Source organism: Lepus europaeus, chromosome 20 (assembly GCF_033115175.1).
Source record: "Lepus europaeus isolate LE1 chromosome 20, mLepTim1.pri, whole genome shotgun sequence".
Lineage (NCBI taxonomy): Eukaryota > Metazoa > Chordata > Mammalia > Lagomorpha > Leporidae > Lepus > Lepus europaeus.
The window spans coordinates 25,756,406-25,769,891 of NC_084846.1; the positions used below are offsets into that span (position 1 = coordinate 25,756,406).

The window sequence follows — 13,486 nt, forward strand, 5'->3', positions numbered from 1 at the left end:
GTTGTAGTTTATTTTTTTTTTGAGATAAAATCTTTAATTTGTATTCTAGACAAAGACTTAATGCCTCCACTATATAAAGAATGCAATAGATAAAAAGCAGGAAGACCCTAGTGCAGCAGGAAGCTAGCAAGGGCTCTAAATGATAATCAAATGAAGAGTACTTGGCTTTTATAATCACTTGAAATATGTGCACATTACATTCTCTTCCTGACCCGAGAGAGAGTCCATATTTCTCTTATTGGATGATTCTTCCTTGTTTGTTTTTAATTCAGTGCAAAACTTTGTAGAAGGAGATGACTACCCCAAGTCGTATGGGTGCTTGTATAGAATATAAATAAACTGTAAAAATATATATTACGTATACGTGGTCACTTGTGCATATAAACTCAGGTATACACCTGTGTGTACTCAAATACTTGTATTCGCATTTATATATGCACTTAGTAAAAATTCATTAGTATGTGGTTAATTAAGTTCAAAAAATAAATATGAAAGTACAAGATAACTAGGCACATTGCAGATGGTTTATACCATTTTCTTAAGGTAGCTGCAAGCCATAGAGAAATATATTAAGACTTAAAATGTGAAGAAATGGCTAGTTTGGCTTACAATGGGTGAAAACTGTCCTATGCTTATTTTATGTTACATGCAGAAGCATGAAAATCTGCGATTTAATAATCTGTTTAATCTATTCAAAGTATACAGGAGTGATAATGACGGTTTGTGTATGGAATTTATCATTACTACTAGAAATTAATATATCATAATGTTTTTGCTTTAAGCTAGACATGTTCTGACAACTTTGTTTTGTTTTGGTGATTGGGAAGTTTTGACAAGTGCAGTTAATATTTGAAAAATTGACTTTCCGTTAGGCGGTGGAGTCCATGCGAACCATCCGTTTATATATTTTGCTGTGGAGACCTGCTTTCACCAAATGTTGTTGACACTTTTATCTGCTTGTGCCTTTTCAGAGGAGCATTGATAATTGGACTAAAACCCAGTGGAGACAGATTAATGTGGAACAGATGGAGGTAGAACTCAGAAGGTTTGCCAAGGCGAGTTCCATAACTGTCTAGTTCAACAATTTATCTCTCTCGGCACCACCTCCTTCGGTCTTCCATAACCTCGTATGTGCTGTGTTGGGCCGCCTGATCTTATTTACTTCCACCAGAGTGATCTCAGACGGTCTTGTTCTCACTCTCTTCCAGCCTGCTTTCTGGGAATGAGTTAATAAAAGCCTCCTAGGGCTACTGGATTTACGGGAAGCAACGCTAATCCTGAGCTGCTTATGGTGTCCAGACCAGAAAGGAAGGGTGAGGGTAACAGGGCAAGGGGTTGCGGTTTTGATGTCTTTCCTTAGCAACCCTAAGCATTTTGTAACTGAAACAGTGCCTTTTGGGGCAGCTCTGGAGAGTCTGCCACTTCTGGATTTATATGGAGTAGTACTGTCTTTGTTAACGTTACTGATTACTCAGGGATCCCAAGAGGGCTCAGTAGATACAGAACTGAGAGTATCATGATTTAATGCCTTTTTTTTTTCAATCTATTTCTTTAAAAACTGGAGTGACAGAAAGATCTATCTTCCATCTACCAATTCACTCCACTCCCTCAAATGTCTGCAACAGCCAGGGATGGGCCAGGCTGAAAGCTAGTAGCCTGGAACTCCAGCCAGGTCTCCCAGGTGGGTGGCAGGAGCCCAAGTATTTAAGTCATCATATATTGTCCCAAAGGATGAATCAATAGGAAGCCAGATTGCAAGTGGAGTAGCCACTCTCATATGGGTGCCTGTTCACGTCCTGGCTGCTCCACTTCTGATCCAGCTCTCTGCTGTGGCCTAGGAAAGCAGTAGAGGATGGCCCAAGTGCTTAGGCCCCTGCACCTGCGTGGGAGACCCAGAAGAAGATCCTGGCTTCGGATCAGCTTAGTTCCAGCAGTTGCAGACCTTTGGGGAGTAAACCAGTGACAGAAGACCTCTCTCTCACTGTCTCTCCCTCTCTCTTTCTATAACTCTACCTCTCAAATAAATAAATCTTAAAAAGAAAAGAAAATGGGATAGCCAAAACTTAAACCAGGCACTCGATCATAGCACGCAGGCATCACAAGTGGTGGCAGAACCTGGCGCCCCTCAACACCCACACCTCCGTTGAGTGCTTTGCTCGTCCCCATCGTCATATGCCCTCTGATGAGGGTAGAGCTTTGGAGGAAGCCAAAAGGCAGGGCAGTTGAAGGTCATTAGAGAATCACAGGGCCTTTTGCTTTCTTCCCACCCTGGAACCTCCTTGGCCCTGACTCAGTGCTGTGCTCTGCTCCTATCCACCGTCCCCTGCTTTTTGTCCCATATTGCCCCAGTCCCAGAGAACATAACCAGAATGCCTCTCTATCTTTTGGATGTCATGGGATCCCTGTACCTACTCCCTGTTCTCTCCCAACTTGTTTCCTCAACTTCAGATGGACCCCACTCACAATCAAAGGTCTTTGTTGCATTTTTTGAACAGCTGACACTCTCCTTTGCTTTGTGCTGAGAACTGATGGTTTTACTGGGCTTTCTGATAAACAATCACTGATGACAGTCCCTGGGCCAAGGGGACAGCAAGTCAAGAGCTGTCTTTGACACATCTAAGACTCATGAAATATTTAATCCCACAGCATGGCCTCTCCGAGGTAGCCCACGTCTCAGGGCTGCCATCTGAACAAGTCAGGTAGCAAAGGTGCAGGGCCATTGTCATCCAGCTAATAGTTGAAGTCCCATTTATTTTTGGAGAGGAAACACTTCTTATTGCACCCGCACTGTGGACACCATTACTGCCCTACGTTTAATACCCCATGGGTTTCCTCGTGGGATATCCAGTTAGATCTTGGGAATAAGAAATCAGTGTATTCAAGTGACCTGTACACAGCTGGTGCATAATATGTACAAGAGTGGATCCCGTTCCACTTCCCTGGTTATAGTCCTTTAGCCTCAGGGCTAAACGCCTTCACTTTTCTTTCCTAATCCAAGAGTGGAGAAGTATCTGTTTATTCTTTCAAAGGAGGCAAGATACTCAGTGTATCACTGTATCCACGGAGCTGGAGTGTTGTCTGCTTTTCCTTAGGAAATGTGGTCGCTAGACAAGGAAGTCCGTGAGTGGGAGGCTTACACAGGCCTGGAAGGCACCGTGAAGGACATGATGACCGCGCTGAGAGCTGTCACGGAGCTGCAGAGCCCTGCCCTCAGGGACAGGCACTGGCACCAGCTGATGAGAGCCGTGGGGGTCAGTATGTTGGTCTCACTAATTGAATATTTGTGCGGCTGTGAAGTGTGAGTCTTTGGTTTGCATCGTCTGGGATGGAATGGAATTTGGGCAAAGGTCTCTCATCAAGTGCAAGGGGCCAAGCTCCCCGACAAAGACTAGTGGACCGGACGGCAGAAGATTCTAGCTCTCAGCCCCTTTTAACGCATGTTAGCTGTGTGACCTGAACCAAGTCACTTAACCTCTCTAGTTTGAGTCTTATTGTTTTATTAATAAAATGAGAAGGATGCTGTCTGATTTTATGCATTAGAGGAAATCATATAAGGAGCGAGTGAAATAATAGGAAGGCAATTTACAGAGCACCACATGACTGCAAAGAATCTTGTGGAGAGGATCGGAACGTGTAGCAGTGATTTTAGGGTGGGAAGGGGGTCCTAGGATTCCTCCTTATTCATTTTATAACAGTGGTGGTTTTGATGGTTCTAATTTTATTGCCTGCTATAAAATGGTTTCTCATGTGTCTCGGGCATTCCAGCTTCAATTTTCTTGCCTTTCTTTATCTATTGAAAAGCAAAGATTTCAGCTGCATGTGATATTTTTCAGGGAAGGTGACCTTGATGAGTTTGGAATGTGTCACAGAGGGCTGGTGTGTGTGTGTGTGTGTGTGTGTGTGTGTGTGTGTGTGAGAGAGAGAGAGAGAGAGAGAGAGAGAGAGACACTTCTCCTTGGGCAAGTAAAGAGCTGGAGGGACCCAGTGTGCAGAAGGGGGGCTGAGCAGAGTTTGCAGAGTGGGAATATCAGGGCAAGGGACAGCCTGGGCTGTGGGCTCCCAACCCTAACACCTAGAACCCTTGACATCTTAGGCAAGTCATTCTTTGTGCTTTGGTTGGCCCTGTTGTGAAATAACACACAACACTCTTCATGTGGACTTGGTAAACAAATTGGAAAATGTGTATCTGATGTAGTAAGTTGTACGTGCTCAATTAATGATCCTACAGCTGCCATTTTTATTATTATTGAAGTGAGGTCAGAAGTGATGCAGGGGCCGGCGCCATGGCTCCCTAGGTTAATCGTCCGCCTGTGGCGCTGGCACCCCGGGTTCTAGTCCTGGTCGGGGTGCCGGATTCTGTCCCAGTTGCCCCTCTTCCAGTCCAGCTCTCTGCTGTGGCCTGGGAGTACAGTGGGGGATGGCCCAAGTCCTTGGGCCCTGCACCCGCATGGGAGACCAGGAGAAGCACCTGGCTCCTGGCTTCAGATCAGCATGGTGTGCCGGCTGCAGCGGCCATTGGGGGGTGAACCAACGGAAAAGGAAGACTTTTCTCTCTGTCTCTCTCTCTCACTGTCTAACTCTGCCTGTCCAAAAAAAAAAAAAGTGATGCAGGGATAGGGCAATCAACTTACCTGGTTTTCCCAGTTTTTTTTTTTTTTTTTTTTTTTTTTTTTTTTTAAGGTTCAGGTTTTCACATGAAAAATCCACATCCTGGGAAAACACCCGTGGACTCTTACCCTACACAGGGAGGTAGAAGGTGCCGAGCAGTGTTACAGGGTGGGGAGAGGAGGAGAGGGCTCCAAGCTTCCAAGACATTGAGAGAAGCAGCCCTTAGCAGGAGCAGGACCAGTTTTCCTCTACAGGGGGCATGGATGAGTGTGGGGCTGTAGGGAGAGCTGAGAACATCTTAAGACCCAGGACTGGCAGGGAGGGGAGAGTCCCCAAGAAAATGGGGAGATAAGTGTGAATTATTTTTCATATGATGAAAACGAGTAAGGTCTTTTTTTTTTTTTTTTTTTTTTTTTTTGCCAAGGAACTAAGATTAAATTAGTGATAAAACTAGGTTAAGTCACAGGAGCGCGTGGGAATTATGCTCAGTGAATAGGGCACTTCAGGAAGCAAAGATGAATGAGCTGCTACCTGATTTCTGGGATTTCAACCAAATTATTATAAATGAACAATGAGATTCTCTTTAAAAATGGGTTTTGTGGGCACAGGAGATAAGAAGCAGGCTGACAGGGAGAGGGAATGGAACAAAAGGAAAGAACGTAGCCCGAACGTGGCATAAATCTTGGTCCGCGCTACCACTGGAATTTGAAAGCTTGGTCTTGGTCTGTTCCCATCCTTCAGAGCCAGGGGTGCGCTCAGCAGCCGACGCGAGTGTGTTTTAGACACCATTCGTTCTTCCAGCCGTGATTTCACCTCGTATTCCTTCCTGATCAGGTCCGGTTTGTGATCCACGAAGGCACAACTCTGGCCGATCTGTTGGCACTGCAGCTACACAGAGTGGAAGACGACGTCCGAAAGATTGTGGACAAAGCCGTGAAAGAACTGGGCACCGAGAAGGTAGCACGCCAGGGCTCCGTGTTGTCTCCGAGGCCACTCTCGTGCGTGAGCACAGAAGCCCACCCCGGCAGAAATCCTTCTGATTTCTTCCAGACAGACAAGTCTTAGTTTGTTCTTTGCTGTGTGACTCGGGCAAGGGGTGGAATGGCTGCCAACCTGCAGTGAGTGCAGGGGAGGCCTGTAGATGGCGATCACAGCAGAAACTATGCAGTCACGTGCCATGCACTGGTGTCGCCGGCGTCCTAGGCGATGACGGGCTGTGTCTACAGCAGCAGTCTCGGAGTGACATTGCCTAGTGGCACAGCTACCCTGGTGTGTGGCAGTCCCCCCAGTGCTGCTCACTCAGTGACAAAATAGCCTAACAACGCGTTTCTCAGAACATGCCCCTGTCATTAAGTGACACTTGACTGCTTAGGCTTTGTACCCCACTAAGTGCTTTATTTATTTTCACTCATGGCATCCCCTGAGGAGGTAACCCCATCATCTCTGTTTTAGAGGAGAGAAAATGGAGACACAGAGAGGTAATTAACTTACTCGGCTTTATGCAGGGGGCAGAGATGATTCACGTTCAGGCACTCAGAACATACTGGCTAATTTATAAATAATTTATAAATATTTATAATACCTGTCCCTTCTCGCTTTTGGCTCCTACTTTGGGACAGACATAAGGCTCTGGTCAGTAGAATCTTGGTCCTACGATGAAGCTTGTTCCTTTGGTGTGGTGGAATGCATCCTCCACACCTCTTCACCAGGAATGTTTTGGATTAAAAATTCAGGCCAGTAGTATTTGGTAACACTCTGCCTTTTAGGGAATTGTAGCAATCAATCAACCAATCAATAAAATCCTAGACGATAGGTATTGATCCTAAATTCGGCTTTTATGACCATGAATTACTTTATACTGTTGATTCCTAGGTTATTAATGAAATCAGTCAGACATGGGCGACCATGGAGTTTTCTTATGAAGTTCATTACCGAACAGGCGTCCCATTGCTGAAGTCTGATGAGCAACTTTTTGAAACTCTAGAACACAACCAAGTAAGATGTGTGTTTTTATGGCAGATTTAAGAAGTTTACTTTTTTCTTGTTTGCTTTTCGCTAATAATTGTCTATATATGTGGGGTTACACTGAAATTTTGGTATATACTTATAATGTGCAGTGATTAACACCTTTCAGTTGAGTCCATCAAATCACATGGTTTTGTGTGTGAAACATTTAAAATCTCTTTCAATGATTTTTTTTTTTTTTTAAGATTTACTTATTGGGGCCAGCACTGTGGCATAGCGGGTAAGGCTGCTGCCTGTGGTACTGGCATCCCTTACGGGTGCCAGTTCGTGTCCTGGCTGCTCCACTTCTGATACAGCTCTCTGCTATGGCCTGGGAAAGCAGTAGAATATGGTCCAAGTCCTCGGGTCCCTGCACCCACGTGAGAGACCCAGAAGAGGCTCCAGGCTCCTGGCTTCAGATTGGCGCAGCTCCGACCATTGACACTAATTGGGGAGTGAACCAGTGGATAGAAGACCTCTCTCTCTCTGCTTCTCCTTCTCTTTCTGTGTAACTCTGACTTTCAAATAAGTAAATCTTTAAAAAAAAAACATTTACTTATTTGAAAGCATTAGAGGGAGGCACAGAGAGAGATATTGCTTCTGCTGGTTCATTCCCCCAGATGGCTGCAACGGCCAGCACTGGGCCAGGCTAAAGCCAGGAGCTTCATCTGGGCCCCCCACATGGATGCAGGGACCCAAGCACTTGGGCCATCTTCTGACTGCTTTCCCATAGCAGAGAGCTGGATTGGAAAAGGCATAGTAGAGACATGTGCCGATGTCCACATGGGATGCCGGTGTCGCAGGCAGCAGCTTCAGCTGCTACACACAACGCTGGCCCCTGTTTTGGAGATTTTGGGGTGCACAGTGCAGCATCATTTGTTGTTTTTCTGTGCCTGGCTTATTTCCCTGAGCATAACATCCTGCAGATTGATCCATGTTGTTGCCCATGATACGATTTCCCGCTTTGTAGAAGACTGAATGGTCTTCCATTGCATGCTTGGAGCACATTTTCTGTATCTGTTCATCTGATGATTGACACCTAGGTTGTGTCCACGTGTTAGCTGTGGGGGACAATGCTGTGATGGCTGTGGGAGTGCAGGTGTTGCAGAGTGAGGTGTCAGTCCCCAGCTGGACTTCTCAGTGTGAGAGATGAATTCACGGCTGACACACAGATAAGGTACAAGAGTCACAGCAGAGTTTATTTAAAGAGATGAAGGAGGTAGTCCAGCCAGCACTGTGCTGCAGTGGGCTAAGCCATGGCTGGCATCCCCATGTGGGTGCTTGGTTCATGACCCAGCTGCTCCACTTCTGATCCAGCTCCCTGCCAATGTGCCTGGGACAAGCAGCAGAAAGATGGCCCAGGTGCTTGGGCCTCTGCACCCACATGGGAGACCCAGAAGCTCCTGGCTCCTGGCCTGGCCCTGGCTGTTAGAGCCATTTGGAGAATGAACCAACAGTTAGAAGATACTCTCTCTCTCTCCCTCTCCCTCCCACCCCCTTCCTGTTTAACTCTGCCATTCAGATAGACAGATATGTAGATCTTTCTTTAAAAAGAGGGAGAGGTGCTACACACTCCAGCAGGAGTGCAGGCAACCTCATGGGTCAGAATCACCCCTCCACACACACACCCAGTTCAGTTGCCCCTGTATGGGATTAGGAGCAGTGCCCTCATTGAATATGCAAATGAAGTAGTTTGGGCGGGGATCAGTGTGTGTGAGGATCTCTGGGAAGGCTTCATGGTGGCTCCCTGTGGAGCTCAGCACACATATGTCCATCCTAGCATCTTGTGCACATCGTGGGTGTGAGGCCCAGGTGTCCTGTGGGAAGTGGGTGGGTCAAACCTGTTTGGAGGGGGGTGAGGTTTGAGTGGTGCAGGGCTGTGGCAAGGAGGCAGCTGGCACCCTCCTAGCTCCTTTGTCCACTGTCTAGCTCTGTATCACAGGTACTTCCTGGACATACTGATTTCAGTTCCTTTGGGTATACTCCAGTAATGAATTTGCTATATTATGTAGTAGTTGTTTTTAGTTTCCCGAGTAACCTCTGTACTGTTTTCCGTATGGCTGTATTAATTTATATCCCACAACAGTGCACAAGGGTCTCCTTTACTCTCTTGCCAACACTTGTTTTTGCTCTTTCTTATAGTTTCACATCTTTTTAACTGTTGTGAAACTGCATCTCATTATGGTTTTTATTTTATTTCCCTGATGCTTAGTGATAAGCATTTTTCCGTATATCTGTTGGCCATGTGTATGTCTAGGTTTTTAAATTAATTTATTTGAGAATCAGGGAGACACAGAGATGGAGAGAGATTCCATCTGCTGGTTCACTTCCCAAATGCCCACAATAACCAGGGCTAGACTGCAGCTGAAGCCAAAGCTGGGAGCTGGGAACAACCCAGCTATGCCAGGAACCCAATTACTTGAGCCATCAGCAGAAAACTGAAGTTAGGAGCCAGAACTGGGAATTGAACCCAGGCGTTCCCAAGAGGAACTTGGGTACCATGACCACTCTGCAAAGCACCTGCTCCCTGTGTGTTTACTGTTGAGAAGTGTCCATTTAGGTCATTTGTCCATCTGTTTTTGATGGAGTTATTGTCCTGTTTTGTCCGAGTTCCTTGCATTTCGGAAGTTAAGCCCTGAGCACAGGGATGGGTTTGCCAGCCATTTCGTCCCAAGGTGTGGTGGTCTCTCCACTCTGTTGTTCCCTTTGCTGCATAGCTTTCTAGTTTGATGCCATTCCACTTGTTGATTTTTTTGCATGTTGCCTGTGCCTCTGGGGTCACATTCAAGAAATCTTTGCATAGACCAGTGCTGTGCAGCATGCAGCTCAGGCTGTCTTCTAGTGGTTTCGGGGTTGCAGCTCTGAGGTTTGAGTGCGTCTGCTGGAGTCGCTTTGTGCATATGGTGTGAGCTGAGTGTCCAGTGTCCAGCTCCTGTTTGTAGAGGTCTAGTTTCCCCAGCACCATTCACGGCAGAGTAGGGCCTTCCTCCACCATGTACTCTTGATACTTATATGTAAATGTGTGGGTTTATATCTGGGCTCTCCCTCCTATTCTTTTGGTCTCTGTCTTTTTATGCCAGTGTCATGCTCTTTTGATAACTGTTGCTTTGGAAGCCAGGTGGTGGGAGTCCTCCAGCTTCGTCGTCTTTGTTCAAGGTTGCTTTAGCTATTCAGGGTGTTCCGTGGTTCCTCAAAAACTTCAGTGTTTTTCTTCATTTCTGTGAAAAATGACATTGGGATTTCATAAGGATTGCATTGATTCTGTAGATGGTTTTGGGGTGTATGAATATTTTAACATTAGTTCTTTCCATTCATAAACAAACGGTATGAATTTACTGTGTGCTCTTCAATTTCTTTCATCCGTGTTTTATAGTTTTCAATGTATGATCTTTCATCTTCTTGGTTAGATAGACACCTAAGCTCTTTTTTTTTTTTTAATGCTATCCTGGGGCCAGTGCTGAGGAGTAGTAGGTTAAGCCTCTGTGTGTGGTGCCAGCATCCCATATGGGTACCAGTTCGTGTCCTGCTGCTCCATTTCCAAGTCAGCTCTTTGCTACCACCCAGAAAAGCATTGGAAGATGGTCAAATTCTTGGGCCCCTGCACACAGGTGGTAGACCAGGAAGAAGCTCCAAGCTCCTGGCTTCGAATCAGCCCAGTTCTAGCCGTTGTGGCCATCTGGGGAGTGAACCAGTGGAAAATCTCTCTCTCTCTCTCTCTCTCTCTCTCTCTCTGTCTGTCTCTGTCTCTAACTGTACCTCTCAGATAAAATCTAAAAAAAAAAAAAATGCTATCCTGAGTAGGATTGATTTCTTACTTTCTTTTTCTGATACTTTGTGGTTAGTATAAAAAATACTGCTTACTTTAGCACATTGATTCTGGTACCCTGTAACTTCAGTGAACCTATCATTTCTAACTTTTTTTGTTATTGTTATGTATAAGGTTACGTCATCAACAGAGATAATTTCTGTTATATTTTCCTACCTATCTGGAGGCCTTTTATTTTTTGTCTAAATGCTCTGACTAGAATTTTCAATGTTCAATAGAAAGAGTGTGAATGGGCATGTTTGTCTCATTCCAGATCTTAGAGAAAAAGCTTTCTTTTTTTTTTTTTTTTTTTTTTTTTTGCCGGGCAGAGTGGATAGTGAGAGAGAGAGACAGAGAGAAAGGTCTTCCTTTTTGCCGTTGGTTTACCCTCCAATGGCCGCTGCGGCCGGTGCATCTCACTGATCCGAAGCAAGGAGCCAGGCGCTTCTCCCAGTCTCCCTTGCGGGTGTAGGGCCTAAGGATTTGGGCCATCCTCCACTGCCTTCCCGGGCCATTGCAGAGAGCTGGCCTGGAAGAGGGGCAACTGGGATAGAATCCGGCGCCCCAACCGGGACTAGAACCTGGTGTGCTGGCGCCGCAAGGCGGAGGATTAGCCTGTTAAGCCACGGCACTAGCCTCAAATTTTTACTTAAGTATGGTGTTAGCTGTGGGATTTTCTTAGGTTTCCATGTGTTGAGGCACAGTCCTTCTATGTTATTTATTGGGAAATTTTTTTTTTTTAATCTGAAAGGATGTTGAATTTTTTCAAATGCTTTTCTTTAAAAAAAGACCTACTGTCTTTTTATTTATTTGAAAAGCAGAGTTACAGAGGCAGAAAGAGAGAGAGGTCTTCTATCTTCTGGTTCACTCCCCAAATGGCCACAAATATCAGAGCTGGGTCGATCTAAAGCCAGGAACCAGGAGATTCTTCCAGGTCTCCCACATGAGTGTAAGGGCCCAAGGACTTGGGCCATCCTCCACTGCTTTGCTAGGGCATAGCAGAGAGCTGGATCAGAAGTAGAGCAACTGGGACTGGAACTGGCTCCCACATGGAAGGCTGGCACTGTAGGCAACAGCCTTACCCACCATGCCACAACATGACCTCCAAATGCTTTTTTTTAGGGATGAGTTTAGTAGGATTATCATATGGTTTTGTCCTTTAAATATGCTGTATCATATTTATTTATTTATTTGTGTATGTTGAACCATCCTTGCATGCCAGGAATAAATTCCACTTGACCATGGTGAATAGGAGAGCAAGCCCAGATTCAGTGCCACTGAATTCAGTTTGCTAATAATTTGTTTAGCTTGTTTGCACCTGTGTCAATCAGGAAGGTTGGCCTATAACATTATCTTCTTGTAGTGACCTCATCTGGCATAAAATGAGTTTGGTTCTACTTCAATTATTTGGAGGCGTGACTCAAACCCAGGCACTTTGATATGGGTGTGTCAAGTGGTGTCCTAACCATTATATCAATTGCCCACTCCTTTTATTTTATTTGTTTTATTATAACCATTTATTACTATAAATTTCCCTCTTAGAACTGCTTTTGCTGCATCCTATTAGTGTCAGAATAATGTACTTCTATCTTTGTTTGTCTCAAGATATTTTTTTAAATTTCCCTTTAATTTTTTTCTTAGACCCATTGGTTGTACAGAAGCATAATATTTAATTTTCATATATTTGTGCAAACTTATATGAAATTCCACTTGTTCGTATTTCTGGGTTCAATCCATTGTGTCCAGAAATGGTACTTGACATGATTTCAGTGATTTTCAATTTTCTAGGACTTGTTTTATGGCCTGACCACTCCTGGAGAGCATCCCAATGTACACTTGGAGCATAGGGATTCTGCTGCTGATCCATGAAATGTTCTATCTATGGCAGCTCCATTCTGTCTAAAATGCTGTTCAGTTCTGTTTCCCAGTGGATTTTCTGTCTGTGTGTTCTGTATGTTTTGAAAAAATAGAGTGTGGGACTCTGTTATTATTACTCTATCACAAAGTATCTTACTTTTCCAATCTATTAATATGCACTCATGCTGAGTACACATATGAGCGTATTTTAAAAGGTTTGTGGAAAGTGGAATTAAAATATGTATGTTTTAGTTTAAATCTATGAATAAGTTTTAAAAAATATGGCATCTTTAAACTTTGTGAAGACTCATATTGTTGAAGTCGGATCTTTTTTTTTTTTTTAAAAATTATGACTTTAGATTTTTCTCCAAGTTCTAAGTACTCAATGTGCATTTATTTATTCATTGATGATCCACTTGTACCAGACACCAGATGTGGGACCATTTGGACCCAAAGATGCAAACACTTGTTCTCAAGGGCCTTGCACTTGAGTAGGGAGAACCTCTGAAGATCCCAAAGAGTTTAAGAAGAGACAGATGGGGCCGAAATGTGGCGCAGCGGGTTAACACCCTGGCCTGAAGAGATGGCATCCCGTATGGGAAGTTCCGGCTGCTCCTCTTCCAGTCCAGCTCTCTGCTTTGGCCTGGATTAGTGGTAGAGGATGGCCCAGATCCTTGGGCCCCTGCGCCCATGTGGGGGATCCAGAGGAGGCTCATGGCTCCTGGCTCCTGGCTTCAGATCAGCGCAGCTCCGGCCATCTGGGGAGTGAACCAGCGGATGGAGGACATCTCTCTGTGTCTCTGTCTCTCTCAGTAACTCTGTCTTGCAAATAAATAAATTTTAAAAAAAGATGATGTTTAAAAAAAAAGAGAGAGCCTCACAGATTGGGGAAAATGGATGACAGCGAGGGCCATATAAGCCGATGGTCCTTACACTGAGCCTTGCAGGCAGGGCTGGCACTCAGCAACCTATGGTCATCAGAAAATGCATGTGGAGGCAATGGAGGCTATATTAGAAGCATATTGGAATGCCAGGAAACACCTGACATTCAGAAGTAATTGTAAGCGTTTAGGTTTCTTGGAATATAGAGTCTGTTTATGGGAATAGAGAGAAGGGAGAGGTACAAGCACAGCATATTTGGTCTTAAATCCCAAGATTATAGTGTTGACACCTCTTTGGACATGAGAGATAAGAAAGGGAGAAGAGACAAAC

At 44.8% G+C, this 13,486-nt stretch overlaps 1 protein-coding gene across 1 annotated transcript in view; it reads left to right on the forward strand.

Annotated features, from left to right (window-relative positions):
- Window positions 1–13,486, forward strand: part of DNAH11 (dynein axonemal heavy chain 11) — a 367,765-nt gene that overhangs the window by 76,110 nt on the left and 278,169 nt on the right. Inside the window, 4 exon segments of the mRNA XM_062178539.1 lie at window positions 972–1,055; window positions 3,093–3,251; window positions 5,443–5,565; window positions 6,481–6,603. Coding sequence (XP_062034523.1) covers window positions 972–1,055; window positions 3,093–3,251; window positions 5,443–5,565; window positions 6,481–6,603 — 489 coding nt within the window.